We start from the raw sequence: 13,593 nt of genomic DNA on the forward strand, positions 1-13,593 counted from the left end.
TTAAAGTACTACCATCAAAAATTTAAACTAGTAAAATGAAAAACTGTCCAGTGACAGATTTTGAGGACTTCCAAAGTCATCCTGTAAAATTTCTTAGTTTAGATAATGAAGTACTATATCACTGTTCAGAGTATCTACTTATACTTCAGAATTTTAACTAGTATTTTAAAATTCCTTTTTAAAAGGGTACTCTGTTAACTGATGGGAAAAATATTAATGAGAATGAAGCAAACTTATCAGGCAAAAAGAAACTACATTTTCTAAGACAACACTTTTCCAATTTTATGTCTCAATATTTCTCTAGATTTCATCTACATTAAACAGACCTTTTTGTCTCTTTTATAAGTTCAGTTATTTGCTTATAAATTTTTTTTATTCTTACAACAAAGGATAAGTATATACATATTTGCTGTGACTTCACAGTGGTTGCTCTCTCTTTTTTATTTTCTCCCTTACCTTAGATGTACCTTTAGTGGAAAAATAAAGGCCAGATCTTCTCAAAAGAAAGTACAATTTTTTCCATGATTTTTTTCCCTGCTCCTTTGCATGCAAATAACCATGAATTTCAGGATATGTGCTGGAGCTTAGGAACATCTGAAAAGAAAATCAGACATGCATTTTTCTTTTCATCTGAAACCAGGTTGCTGTTTCATTAACATACTCAGACAGGACTAAGGGGAATAAACCCCTAAATACACTATCACACCACAGTAATTCAGTTAAAATTGCATATAGTCCCATTAACAGTACTTCTGATTTAAGGCATGTAGAATGTTACACAACTCAAAGGTATGCTAAGCAAGTTACATATTTATATGGAACATATGGTTTGAAATGAGAGCATTACTTCTGCAATATGTTAACTTCAGCAACAAAACCAGTTTAAGAAGTACTGATCCCATGCCTCAGACCCTATTTATATAAAACTGCTAATCAATGCTACCAACAGAAGAAAAAAAAATACATTCCTCCCCCACTCCCATGTTACAAACCAGAGAAGAGAACTCATCTGAGTTAAAATTAATTCAGCAAGCACACTAGAAACTCTGAATCGCAAATCCATGCAGGTCAGGCAGATATTAGCATTTTCAAAAGGTCTCAGCACCTGAAGTGGTACTTAAGTAGGAGCTTTAGTTGAACCAAAACCAGAGAGACTGGGTCAGTCCCAAGACAGGTCTGCCTCAAGTCAAGATACTCAGTGGCTTCTCTTCAGCGATTGCAATAAGACATTGTCAGAGTTCAGGACAGCTGTTACCTTGCTGAGGCTTGGTACACAGTTCTACTCAGTCTGCAAAAGTACCCATTAAAAGCTAGCAACTGTGTTCACTTCATTCTAATTCCATGTAATGCATTCATTTTTATCACTCTACTTCCAATAAAACTATGACTCTACACATATCAACCCAGAATTCTTCAATTTCCAGATATATATGCAAAGGAATCTGTTATTCCCAAGGTCTTCAAGAAACCTTGCCCCAGGCTGGCCTGTGGCATCTTAGATACTATCTAGGCTTAGATAGAGGTAGAGAACAAGGGATTTCCTGTTGATATTTGCAGCTTGCAGTGCTGAATTTTCTTCCTGTCTGCTGCCATTCCAGAAAATCTGATTTGAGGAATGAAGCGACAGACTGGCCAGCACCAGACTGCAGCAGAACAAAAAACTGAATGTGATTTTGGAAGTACACCAAGTTCTTTGGCCACTAAATAATGCAGTCCAACCAAGAGACACAAGGTGTCTTTGACTTTTCTTGTTTTCCTACCTTGCAGTGAGATGCAATGAGAGTACCACCTGTGGCACACCTGGGCTGGTGTGACTGCAGGATTGTGGGCAGGCTCTGCTGGCCAGGGCAGTGCCAGCAATGCATTATGAACAGCTTCACTGCTATTCACCTGAATAGTTAAATTACAGCACAACGAGGTACATGTGCTGCTGGCACACAGCTGTCTGCAAATGTAGTTTAAGCTATTTTAGCCACATTGAAGCAGACGGGTAGGTCTTGGTAGGCGTTCCAGCCTGTTAATCTTCCCATTTGCGACATATTAACAGGTTCAATGGTGGGGAATATAAAGGCTGAATTGAAAAAGTATAAAATCCATAAACAAAGTCAAATGGAAGCTTTAGGATAATCTAAATGAGTCAATGTATGCAAAAAAATTAAAAGAGCATCTTTTTAGGTTTTAGTATCTCTGCTGAGGCTGAAAGGAGTGGTTGGCTTCCCGCCTGCACAAGTGTCTTCCCCAGGATTCCTGCCATAAGAGCTTCAAACCAGAAATGCTGTCATGAAAAACACTTTTCTTACTCAGCAGACCAAAGTAGGGGAGCAATACAATGCTCAGCTTCAACAGTCACTGTTGTACCCAAGCTATCAATTAAAATAAAGGAGCAATAATGCTAGGAAAAAAGCAATCCTTAACCCATCTTTCCCCTTCCAAGACAGCTGAGATCTGTGTGAGAAAATAGAACATGAACAAGCTGTAGTCAAAACCATTAACTGTCAGAAAGATGAGCAGTAAAAATATTTCAGAGTGAGAACTGAATGTCTGTAATAAATGCCAGAAATGAATGATAGTAGAAAAGATAACTTCCTTAGGGTTCCTTTGTTTGGATTGGTTTTGGTCAGGGTTTTTTGTTGCTCTTTTGGTTTGTTGTTTTGTTTTTTCAATGGAAGTACATATAAGTTTATTATAGGAGGGAATGGATCCCTGCTTATGCAGACACAAGGTAATTGTAATAGGACAAAACTAAGGGAAGTCCTCAATACTTGAAGAAAAGGGGAGGGTTAAATGCTGGTATGCAGCAGACAGGGATTACTAGTCACACAATATGCAGAAATAAACTTGCACTCCCTGCACCCTCTTCCTCACACAGTGAAATATATAACATAATATGTAGAGTGGTGTCAAATGCCACCACATCTTTCAGATACTAATACATGACAGCATGAAGGACTCAATTACCATTTGATTAGCTGTAAAACCAACTAATTTAAAACCAGTCTGAACATAATACAAATCAAATAAATGTATTTTGTTGTAAACAAATGCTAAACAAATAAACAAGATATCAAATAAATCAGAAAGTGGAAAAACAATGTAATGGGAAAAACATTGCATTGTTTCACATGAATATAATAATAAAAATTCAGAAATCATATGTGTCACTGAATGCAATAAAGATTGAGAGCTGCACTTTTAACTACACAATTTATACATCTGCATCTTCAACATTTTCAATGAAAGAATAGTTGCAGTAACAGAAACAACAACATGTGGTAAGGTGGATGCTTCTTGAGCATTGAGACAATATTTTGAAGTGTTAGAGAAGATTTCATTATCCTAAGACTTTGTGATGAAGTTTGAATTTGACGACTGGTTTCTTCAAAGATGTGATGAAACCTGACCACAATCCAGACTGATGCTACTGGGCATGAGCTGTATTTTACCCTAAATCTTCTAAAAAATTTTGCAGGCACCAAATAATTCCAGGAAGAATTGATTCTGATTCTCAGTATTGTCTCCTATAAACTTCAATCATCCTAAGATGTTTAGACTGGGAGAAAGGCCAACAAAAACCTAGAGTGGAAGACGGAGAAAGGCAATGGGGAGATTAAAACAACATCCAGGAGACTAATGAGAGACTGAAATTCAGTGCATGACTATTTCAGCCTGAAGACTGGAATGGCGGAGTAACATGAGAAACTAGTCAGGGAAAGAGGGACTTGGTATGGCAGAGAAATTAAAGACATTAAAGCTTGGCTCCTAATCTTAAAATCTTCATACTACACTCATTTTTGACATATTTTAAAGCATCCTATTTGCAAAAATAACCTAAAGCAAGTTCCAAATAATCCATACTGCCTAGCTCAAGACATGTACATATTGTTGTGTCTCAGAGCAGTTATACTCTAATCAATACAGTCACACACTTCTGTTTTAGGATAAAGATCTTCATTGCAGCGATTAAACCTCTCTCTTTGGTAAACACAGACATTCAGTATATCCCAGACCTAGTACTTGGCACATGCTAAATGGATAAGAGACAGGTGAACTTCTTTTTGTGGCTCTGTTCTACAAAGATGCTCTGATTTAAAGTCAGCAGCCAAAATACTCTCACTTTGAGTGAAAGTCAAGAAAAACATACCCAAAAAACATTTTACTTGCTTACAGCTCAATTCACAAAAAGCTGTAAAAGTATCAGAAGTGATTTTTTAATCACCTGTCAGCATTGAGTTGTTAAAACTGTCTCTCTTGATACTTGACTAAGCACATCACAAATAATAATGTAAGCCCATTAACTTGTCTTAATGAAAGTTTCCAAGGAAATAGTGATTCACTGTAAACAATTTACTCAACAGCTTCTGTTCAAATGTGCAAAACCGACCAAGGTATTCTCTACTTCTTGCCTAGTTTTGTTTGATGAAATACAATTAAACATACACTACAGCATAAAAGAGAACAGAGGAGAGTTTGCAACACATTTTTCAAACTATTAAAATGGGAAGTAACTAGACATATTTAGAATGATTCTTATCTTACCCACAAGCTCTGCACAACATGGGCTTAAAGAAGTTCTGTACAAGAGAATAATGCAAATGGTTGCATTATAAGTGTATTTAGTATTTTTTCCAAACTACCAAATTATATTTGAGAGCAAAAAATGTAAAGTTCTATTAATATAGGGCATAGGATTTTCGACCTGCTGGAAGGCAGGAGGGCTCTGCAGAGGGATCTGGATAGACTTGAGAGATGGGCTGATTCCAATGGGATGAAGTTCAACAAGGCCAAGTGCCGGGTCCTGCACTTTGGCCACAACAACCCCCTGCAGCGCTACAGGCTGGGCACAGAGTGGCTGGAGAGCAGGCAGGCAGAAAGGGACCTTGGAGTACTAATTGACAGGAAGCTCAATATGAGTCAACAGTGTGCCCAGGTGGCCAAGAAAGCCAATGGGATCCTGTCCTGTATCAAAAATAGCGTGGTCAGCAGGACCAGGGAAGTGATCCTTCCCCTGTACTCTGCATTGGTGAGGCCACACCTTGAGTACTGTGTTCAGTTCTGGGCCCCTCAGTTCAGAAAGGAACTCAGAAAGGTGCTGGAGCGGGTCCAGAGAAGAGCAACAAGGCTGGTGAAGGGACTGGAGCACAAGTCCTATGGGGAGAGGCTGAGGGAGCTGGGGGTGTTTAGCCTGGAGAAGAGGAGGCTCAGAGGTGACCTCATCACTGTCTATAACTACCTGAAGGGAAGTTATAGCCAGGTGGGGGCTGGTCTCTTCTCCCAGGCACTCAGCAATAGGACAAGGGGGCACGGGCTCAAGCTCTGCCAGGGGAAATTTAAGTTGGATATCAGAAAAAAATTCTTTACAGAGAGAGTAATCAGGCATTGGAATGGCCTGCCCAGAGAGGTGGTGGATTCACCATCCCTGGAGATTTTTAAACACAGATTGGACGTGGCGCTGGGTGCCATGATCTAGTAAATGGACTAGAGTTGGACCAAGGGTTGGACTCGATGATCTTGGAGGTCTTTTCCAACCCAATTGATTCTATGATTCTATGATTCTATGTTAGACTGCAAAATCTTAGGTAGCAAAAGTGGACTAATTTTCATTAGATATGCAGCACTTTTGAAATTACAAAGATTTTATTTAGGTTTGTAAAAACTACTTTCAGAATCTATTGTGTGTCAAATTTAATTTGCAGTAGTTCATACTTTATTTTGGATAATCTTAACCTCTTGATTAACATTCACATTTATAAGGATATAACAATTTAATACCGAAGAATTCTTTGAAAGTTAGTTTAAATGTTTTTCATTTACTGGTGGTTGCTAAGGGAAACTTGATTATATAGATTATTTTGAATTGTAATTTCTATGTTTCTTTTATTTCTACCTTAAATATCCTGTGCTACTATGTTGCATTTCCATTTATTCTTTATCCCCAAAACTTATGCATAGTGTTGTTGTCTGAAGATCAGTGAAAGTTCTTCTATTATTTAATCTTTCTAGTGACAAGCAAACAAGAGTGATGTGTATGTTTCCACCTTTATTAGTCATTTTTCCCCTCTTTGAAAGTACGTTGATGATCCTTGATATGGTCATTCTGTATTATTGTTTCATTATTCTCACTGTAAATTAGAATCTTGTGTCTGCTTAAAAGATGACTAACACTGAGTGACCTACCATAATTTTTTTGAAGGTTACGGTAGCCTTCAAGCTAACAAATCAGAGCAGTCAGTCTAAATTTTCTACTCATTAAGTTTAACCATTTAGCTCTTTTATATATTCATCTGTATCACACTGCAATACTCCCTCAGTAGTCTGCCATAGCCTGCAGCCAAGTATGTGCTGAGTACTGCAACTCTCCACCTTTTAAGGAAAAAGGGTCTTTCACCTAAAATGCCCAACAGAAGTATTTAATGTTTTCACTGCATTTTGTCTGGTTTGGTGCTTCTTGATTTTAAATGGATGTACAAGTTTCCAAGTTTGGGTATATAATAACCACCTGGAAGTGACATATTGTTTAATATCTAACAAGGAAGAAAGTTATTAACCATGTTTTGAGTTATTCTAAACATAGCAGCAATAAAGAACACAGACAATGGTAAATTCTGAGCTATGCTGGCTCATCTTATTCAAGGGTTACATACCTGTAATATCCCAGAGTGGCTTAGAGCTGCATTAGTCTCACTTGGAAAAGTTATCATATGATCTGGAAAAAAGCTCTGTAACAATAAAAATTTGCATGAAAAGTTCTGTAAAATAAATATAAAACTTTTTATACCTTTTGGATGTGCAATTTAAATTCTTTATACATGTAAAACACTGCAGGTTCCCTTATCCAATAATTTAAGCTAATTTTAATATCTCCCAAAATTTGTTACAGAAAAAAAAAAAGAAAAAAAAGAAAAACTTAAGAGTTTAGAAAAAACATCAATGGTTGCTGGAAGAGAACTTCAGACACAACTGCAAATCATGTTCCAATATTTGGGTCTTAGTGTTGGTTTTCCAGTAGTAATTCCTATTGCTGTTGACATACAAGACTTGCCTGAGGATTTAATATTCTACAGAGTAGGCAGGATATACACCAAAATGCTGAAAAGCATATTGTTTTCTATTGTTCTCATTACACCAGAAACTCGGTAAAATATTTTGGAGTACCTTCCATTAATACAGAACAAACCTTCTATGGTGCTTTTTTTTACTCTCCATTTTGTATGATATGAATTAACACAAAAATCTGACTACATCAAAACAGTGGGATTAAAAGGTCCATATTTAAAATGCCAACTTCATTATTAAGGAAAGCTCAAGGGATAATTTATGGGACAGACCTGCAGCTGGGGAGTTCAATATAGTCATGCAGATATGAAGCAGACTGGGATTTGACCATCACAAATAATGTTTTCTTAAAGCCTGGAGAAGGTGGAAGTTAATATTCTCTTGGCCATCCAGTATCCACCAATTTCCGTTTTTAATAACATTGAACTACTGGTGGGCTTAATTAATATCAACTTATTCTGATAAATCTTTCTTGCTATACCTGGGACCACAGCCCCCAGAAGAATCACTCAGCAGGAACAGTAAGAACTCTGATGAGCTGCAGCTGCTGCAGCTGGTTACAGCTGCATGGCTGCCACACTCCACAGTGGCTCCACTCAGTGGGCAACCAATACATAAACTTGGTCTTTGGAGGCTACAATAGGAACAGATGTACAGAAGTCCCAACTGAATATGAGGAATATTGTAAGGGTGACTGTCTACTGGAACAGGTTGCCAAGAGAGGTTGTGGAGTCTCCCTCACTGGAGATATGCAAGAACTGTCTGGACACAATCCGGTGCCATGTGCTCTGGGATGTCTCTGCTCGAGCAGACATGTTGGACCAGGTGACCCTGGTCCCTTCCAACCTTACCTATTCCATGATTCTGTGTAATTGCAGACCATCTCAAGCTTAGAAATTTTTCACTGGTGTAGTAATATCTCCATATCTGGGGAGTACATGATTTGTCCAGAGACACACAAGTGAATCAAACAACAAAACTCTCAGATCTCTTATATTTTTGGTATCCTTATATTTACCTTTTTATCCTTTTCATAGGCAGATAATTTGAGTTCCCTTCCACTTTTTACCTTTTCAGTCCTCAAATATTTCTGCTATTTTTCCCTTTGACATCTGAAACAAGCTGGCTTTATAAGAGACAGCATTAGGACTGGTCCAAATACACCATGCACTTGAGCAACCACTTAATGGGTTTTTCCAGCTCAGCCAGGACTGCTTCCATGGCCTTTGCCATCAGCCACTGTCTGAATCAGCAGCATTAACCTTTGGCAACATCCCTGAGCTACAAGTTGTCTCCTCTCTCTTTTCATTCCTTATGTACACTGACTTTGGCTTCACTTTCCCTTACCCCACTAGGTTATGGCTGCTCATGGCATTTTGTGTCAGTTGTCATTTAGGTGTGGCTAGGAGAAGCTGCCATTGGGCAGCACTGAGCCACAATATTCAATTTTCATTTCAACAATAAAATCATCTTTGCTACAGGTGCCCCTCCTCACACTGCTTCATTTTATATTTTGTTGACACTTGATGGAAAGTTCACTCAATCGCAAAAATTTTATTTTGTCACAGATCTGTGTGCAAACTTCAATAAAGGTAAACCCATTGCTGCCCCCATTACCCACAAAAAATAGAAAACTGAACGTCGATGTTTTACAGTTGCAACAAAAGGACCGGCCAAGAGTTACATGCACTACAATATATTCTCATATTCCATATATTCCCTCTCAGTTATTCCTTTTGACTCAATATATTCTCATATTCCATATATTCCCTCCCAGTTATTCCTTTTGACTCAATATATTCTCATATTCCATATATTCCCTCCCAGTTATTCCTTTTGACTCAGGTTACACTAACAACTTTACACTCTGCCTATCTGTGTGTAAGAGAAAAGACAAAAATTCCACCACTGCACACACACAAGGTTAGTACTTACCAGTGGATTTTTAAAAAACTCATACTTGGCATAATTTTTTCTAAAATATAGTTTGGTTTCCTCTTCCATTACCCAATTTGATTGGACTTCAATCACTAATTCATGGTCTTCTATAGCTCTTCCTGTAAAAAAAAAAAAAATGAACAACAACAACAAAAAAAACAAAAACAAAACAAACAAAATAAACCACCCAAATTTTAAAAAGCCCCAAAAGCTCATTACTAGCTCATTACTAGCAGATGGCAAAGAACTCTCATGATCCACAGATCAAGTGAAGTAGTTAAACTTCCATTGAATTTAACTCATATTTAATTAAATTTAACTAATACCTGAGTTCATAAAGACAGAGATTAAGGATGCTATACGAAAATTACATTATGTAACCAGATTACATGAAGCAAATAAAATCATAAAGCAAAAGAAACCCCAAAAGATAACCCAACAACAGTGGAAGAACAGTGGATAACCCAAGAACAGTGCAGGGGCAAAGAGACACTAAAGAATTGAAGCTCTTACTTAAAACTAGCATTTTTTTCCTTTCAGTTTTATAGAGAGAAGGTGCTCCTCTGGGATGACATTTAAAACTCTTACAATGCTTGGCATTGTGACATTTAAGAAAACACCATTTCCTCAAGACTTACTTTTTGGTAGAAAAACAAGACATTCTGCTTCACCCCAATGGATGGGTAAGGACGTTGGTATTTCTTTATTTTTAAGGTGTCACATCAGACAATATTTTACAAATTAGTCAACTTTCTTTCTTGAAGGAACTGAAACACTGAGTTAGTGTCCTCCAAAATACAGCCCTGTAATCAAATCCTTAAATGTTGACATGAGAAAGCTGCACTTCAGTTTAGGTAGATCATTTTTCTCTTCCAGACTGAAGAGTTTCTACCTTCTTTTCTATGGTCTCTTTATTACTACTATCTCTAATACAAGGAGCACGTGCTACGATCCAAAATAATCTCCTTAACTATGGAGAGTAACTAACACACATAAAAGATTTAATATTGAATTGCATGACAGAATGCATTTCAGGTAGCCTCCTCTCTAGTCATCCAGTGAGAAAAAAACATTTAAACTAAATAAAAACCAGAAAGCCATTGCTCAGTAGTATTGTCTAGGTAGTGTTTTATGAGCTTTCCCACAAGCTACCTCACAGAATGCAGAGTGAAATCAAATTGAGAGGCTGAAAGACACTGATGATGTGCCTGCCCAAAGCACTACCACCTACTCAAAGGGGAGCCTTAGAACACACGTTCACCTGCAGAAACAAACAGAAAACTGTTTACAGTCAGCACAAAACTTTCTTAGTAGAAAAGGAAAACTTTCAAGGTGAAGACAGTACTTCCCTTGAAAAGGAAAACAGTTACAGAAAACTGTTCTGTTTCCAGACCCTGCCTGCACTGGGCAACTGCACTGGAAGCATGGAACTTCCCAGCACCAAGGTACCTGGTGGTGGGGATGACATGGCATGATCCAAATCTAGGCATATTTCAGCTTAGACAAGGTGAAAGACATTCAAAAACTTATTTGAATTCAGTATGTTAAGGCAAAGAGGATACATATTGGAAACACATGTTTTTGAAATATATTGTGATTTATAGGGCTGCAATAATTGCTGTACTTCAGATATTTGAAATAGAGCCCAGGCTACTGCAAAACTTTGGAGACGTGAAGGAAGACTGAGCATTCTGGATGCCAAGTCAGCAGCAGTGGGCTGGGTGCGGTGTGGGTGCTCCATGGCAGGCAGATGGGCTGCACCAGTCAGTGCCCCAGGAAGTGGGACTGCCTTACCTGTGCCCTCACCCTGGGACAATCCCACCTATCAGAATTGCCAGGCAATGCAGCGAGGACATGACAATGCTTCATGTTCAACAACACTGTTCCACACCAAAGGGCTTATATGTTTGTGAAAACTAAAATATAGAGACTCTGTGTTTACATGTGGTTTAGGTAGTAGTTTTATTGTTTCTTTTTAAACCTTCATAGCAGATACTTCTACACCGCAGTGAAAGCACAAGCCAGTGGTATAATCAATGTCTGTCTTGGTTAAAAGTAGAATGCTGTGCTCAGCTCACTAAGATTCATGCAATTATATCTAATTCAGGAGTATTCAGATAGTTGTTAGATGTTAAAGAAAATGTTCAGTAATTGATGGATGAATTATTAATCCACATTCCACTGGAATTTACACAGAAATACACACTCAGACCACTTCTCCTTTCATTATCCATTCACTGACCTTGTGAGATGAAAAAGACTGTGCAGATTTACATGGGTAAAATATGCAATAATAAATAACAAACAATTTAAAACTAAATCATTTGAAAAATATTCGTTCAAGCTATTCATCCAGTGCTTAAGAACATCAATATGTTAAACCTTTCAAACAAAATCAGATCTAATAGTATCTTATAAATAATTCCAAAATTACTCAGTACTATTAAAAAAAAAAAAAAAGAGGATATTTCAAGTTGTTCCTTTCTTTGGATAGTAATGTAGAATTGTCAACCTCATCATCTAGGAAATAATTCTACTTTTAAAATGAACCATTGACCTTTTCCTAGAACTATGCTGAAAGCAACTAGAGCAATCAGAGAACTGCATGGTGAATGCAGGTCTTCAAAGCAGCAATTTTGAGAATATCAGAATCTTAGGAAAAGTAACTTCACTAATGAGTTGATGATAAAATCCTCCAAGAAAACCTTCAGATTAAAGAAAACATATTATTTGTGGAAAAGTGTTCTGTGCAAGTAAATAAACCTGGAGAAACAGTGCCACTGTTGTTCCAGCATGGTTTGCCAAAGGTGTCTTCTTCAATAGTTACTACACTACTTAAACACCAGCTACAATACAAAACACAGAAAACACTTCTGCCGTGTATATAATCGTGTTTCCTAAAGCCATTTTGCTACCTCCCCTTCTACAGCAGTTGTTTACAGACTCAACCCAGATTTAACTCTGACCTTACTCTGAGTTGGAAGCATCTTACAGATGATACATTCAGTGCAAAAGGTTACAAATATCTTTGAAATGTTACAAAGCAAGAAAAGAATTTTTAAAAAGGTTTGTGGCTGCCTTCATAGCACAACGGAGCAGAAAAGGGCAAAAAACAGTTTTAGCTTTTGCATTTCATCTTTAAAATACAGCTGTTAAACATAATTGAGTCAGAGATGCACATTTTTGACGAATGCACAAGGCTGAATTTCCCAGATACGTATAGAGAAAGGGACTTTTAAAACAGCTTTTTGACGTATTTAAATATCTATGGCAGGGGGAGAGAGAAGTGTGTGGAGGGGGTGTTTGATTTTTGTCCATGGTGTGTACTTTTTTTTTTTTAATCAACTGTACTGGAGTTACCAGGTACCAGTGCAGTCTCTTCTGAGAATTAAAAACTCCAAGGAGTTTTCTACATATTTTAGAATGCAGGAATGCCTCCAGAACATCCTCTTTCTCAAGTTACATTTCACACTAGCAGCTGGAATTGCCCTTGAAGCTGCAGAAGTACTACCTTTTGTAACTCTAGTCTAGTGCCAAAGTTCAAGAATAATATGCAAACTCCGAGTGACGTGAACATAAAACCAAATTTTTTATGGTATTTGTCTTCCAGTATATTTTTTTCTAATATAATTCCCTATCAAACCCATACACAATACAGTACTGAAACATAGTGCTGTAAAAGAAATAAAGATCGTCTGATTAGAGTTTCAGTTCAACACTACATCCCAGCAGTGGGTTTCTAAACTCTTCTATTGCTGACTGAAGTCTTTCCTCTGTTCTGCAATTTTTACATCTCTGAAAACACCTTTCTCACTGTAGTTAATTCGCCTTATGTGTCTTTATCCTGCAAAAGTACCTCTATACACTTCAAAAAGGAACAGAGACCAGGAGTCAAACTTATAGTTACATTCTGAAACCACCTAAAGAGTATAATAGAAAAAGAGTTTTACTATACTAGAGGAACACTGATGACGTGAAAGGAGTTCAGAACAGTGTGTTTTCAGCAACTTAAAATACTACACATGGAGTCACTTCAACACAGTTCATTGGTCCATATCTGGAAGTTTAGAAGAATGGTTTTGGTCTGCTTTTTAAGTAGCCCTGTGCAAGAGTTCACCACAAATCTACCCAAAGTGATTGTACTGAAGGAAAATACTGACAGCCTGCTCTGATGTTTCTGAAAACTGAGTCCTATTGTCCAGGTAGAACAGCATTGTGTAGCTGCTTTCTGTTCCTGATGTCAGAGATTTTGCCCAGGTGTGTTGTGAACAAACAGGATTTTATTGGCAATGAAAATAACCTAAGTCTTTCTAGAGATAAGCATGAAATACCAGTAAGAGAGGAAGGACTGCCAAAGAAAAGCAATGAAGAGCAAGGAAGAATTTGAAGTGAGAACCTTAACTGTCAGTGTCTTCTAAATCAATCATAGAGATGCAGATTAAGCAATGTGAGGCAAATGTACCATTAAAAAAATCGACTTAATAGCTGTGCTTTCAAAAAAAAGAGAATCAGAGGCAACAATCCCCCAAAAGAACAAATTCACACAAGACTTCCCATCATTTTGCTTCCAAACCTTTCTATTGGAATTTCTATGTGAAAATG

General features: G+C 37.4%; 1 protein-coding gene across 7 annotated transcripts in view; it reads right to left on the reverse strand.

The window, feature by feature from the left end:
• The window catches only part of GRB14 (growth factor receptor bound protein 14), a 61,791-nt gene that overhangs the window by 12,294 nt on the left and 35,904 nt on the right, over positions 1-13,593 (reverse strand). For all 7 annotated transcript variants that reach the window (XR_011698365.1, XR_011698367.1, XR_011698366.1 and 4 more), the window contains exons 4-6: positions 8,989-9,110; positions 6,642-6,716; positions 457-594 (exon numbers count right to left, since the gene is read on the reverse strand). Coding sequence is in view for 4 of the 7 variants with exons in the window: in XM_071561687.1 (XP_071417788.1) it covers positions 457-594; positions 6,642-6,716; positions 8,989-9,110 (335 nt within the window). In the remaining 3 variants the exon portion in view is untranslated. The remainder of the gene's footprint in view (positions 1-456; positions 595-6,641; positions 6,717-8,988; positions 9,111-13,593) is intronic.

This window comes from Pithys albifrons, chromosome 8 (assembly GCF_047495875.1).
Source record: "Pithys albifrons albifrons isolate INPA30051 chromosome 8, PitAlb_v1, whole genome shotgun sequence".
Classification (NCBI taxonomy): Eukaryota; Metazoa; Chordata; class Aves; order Passeriformes; family Thamnophilidae; genus Pithys; species Pithys albifrons.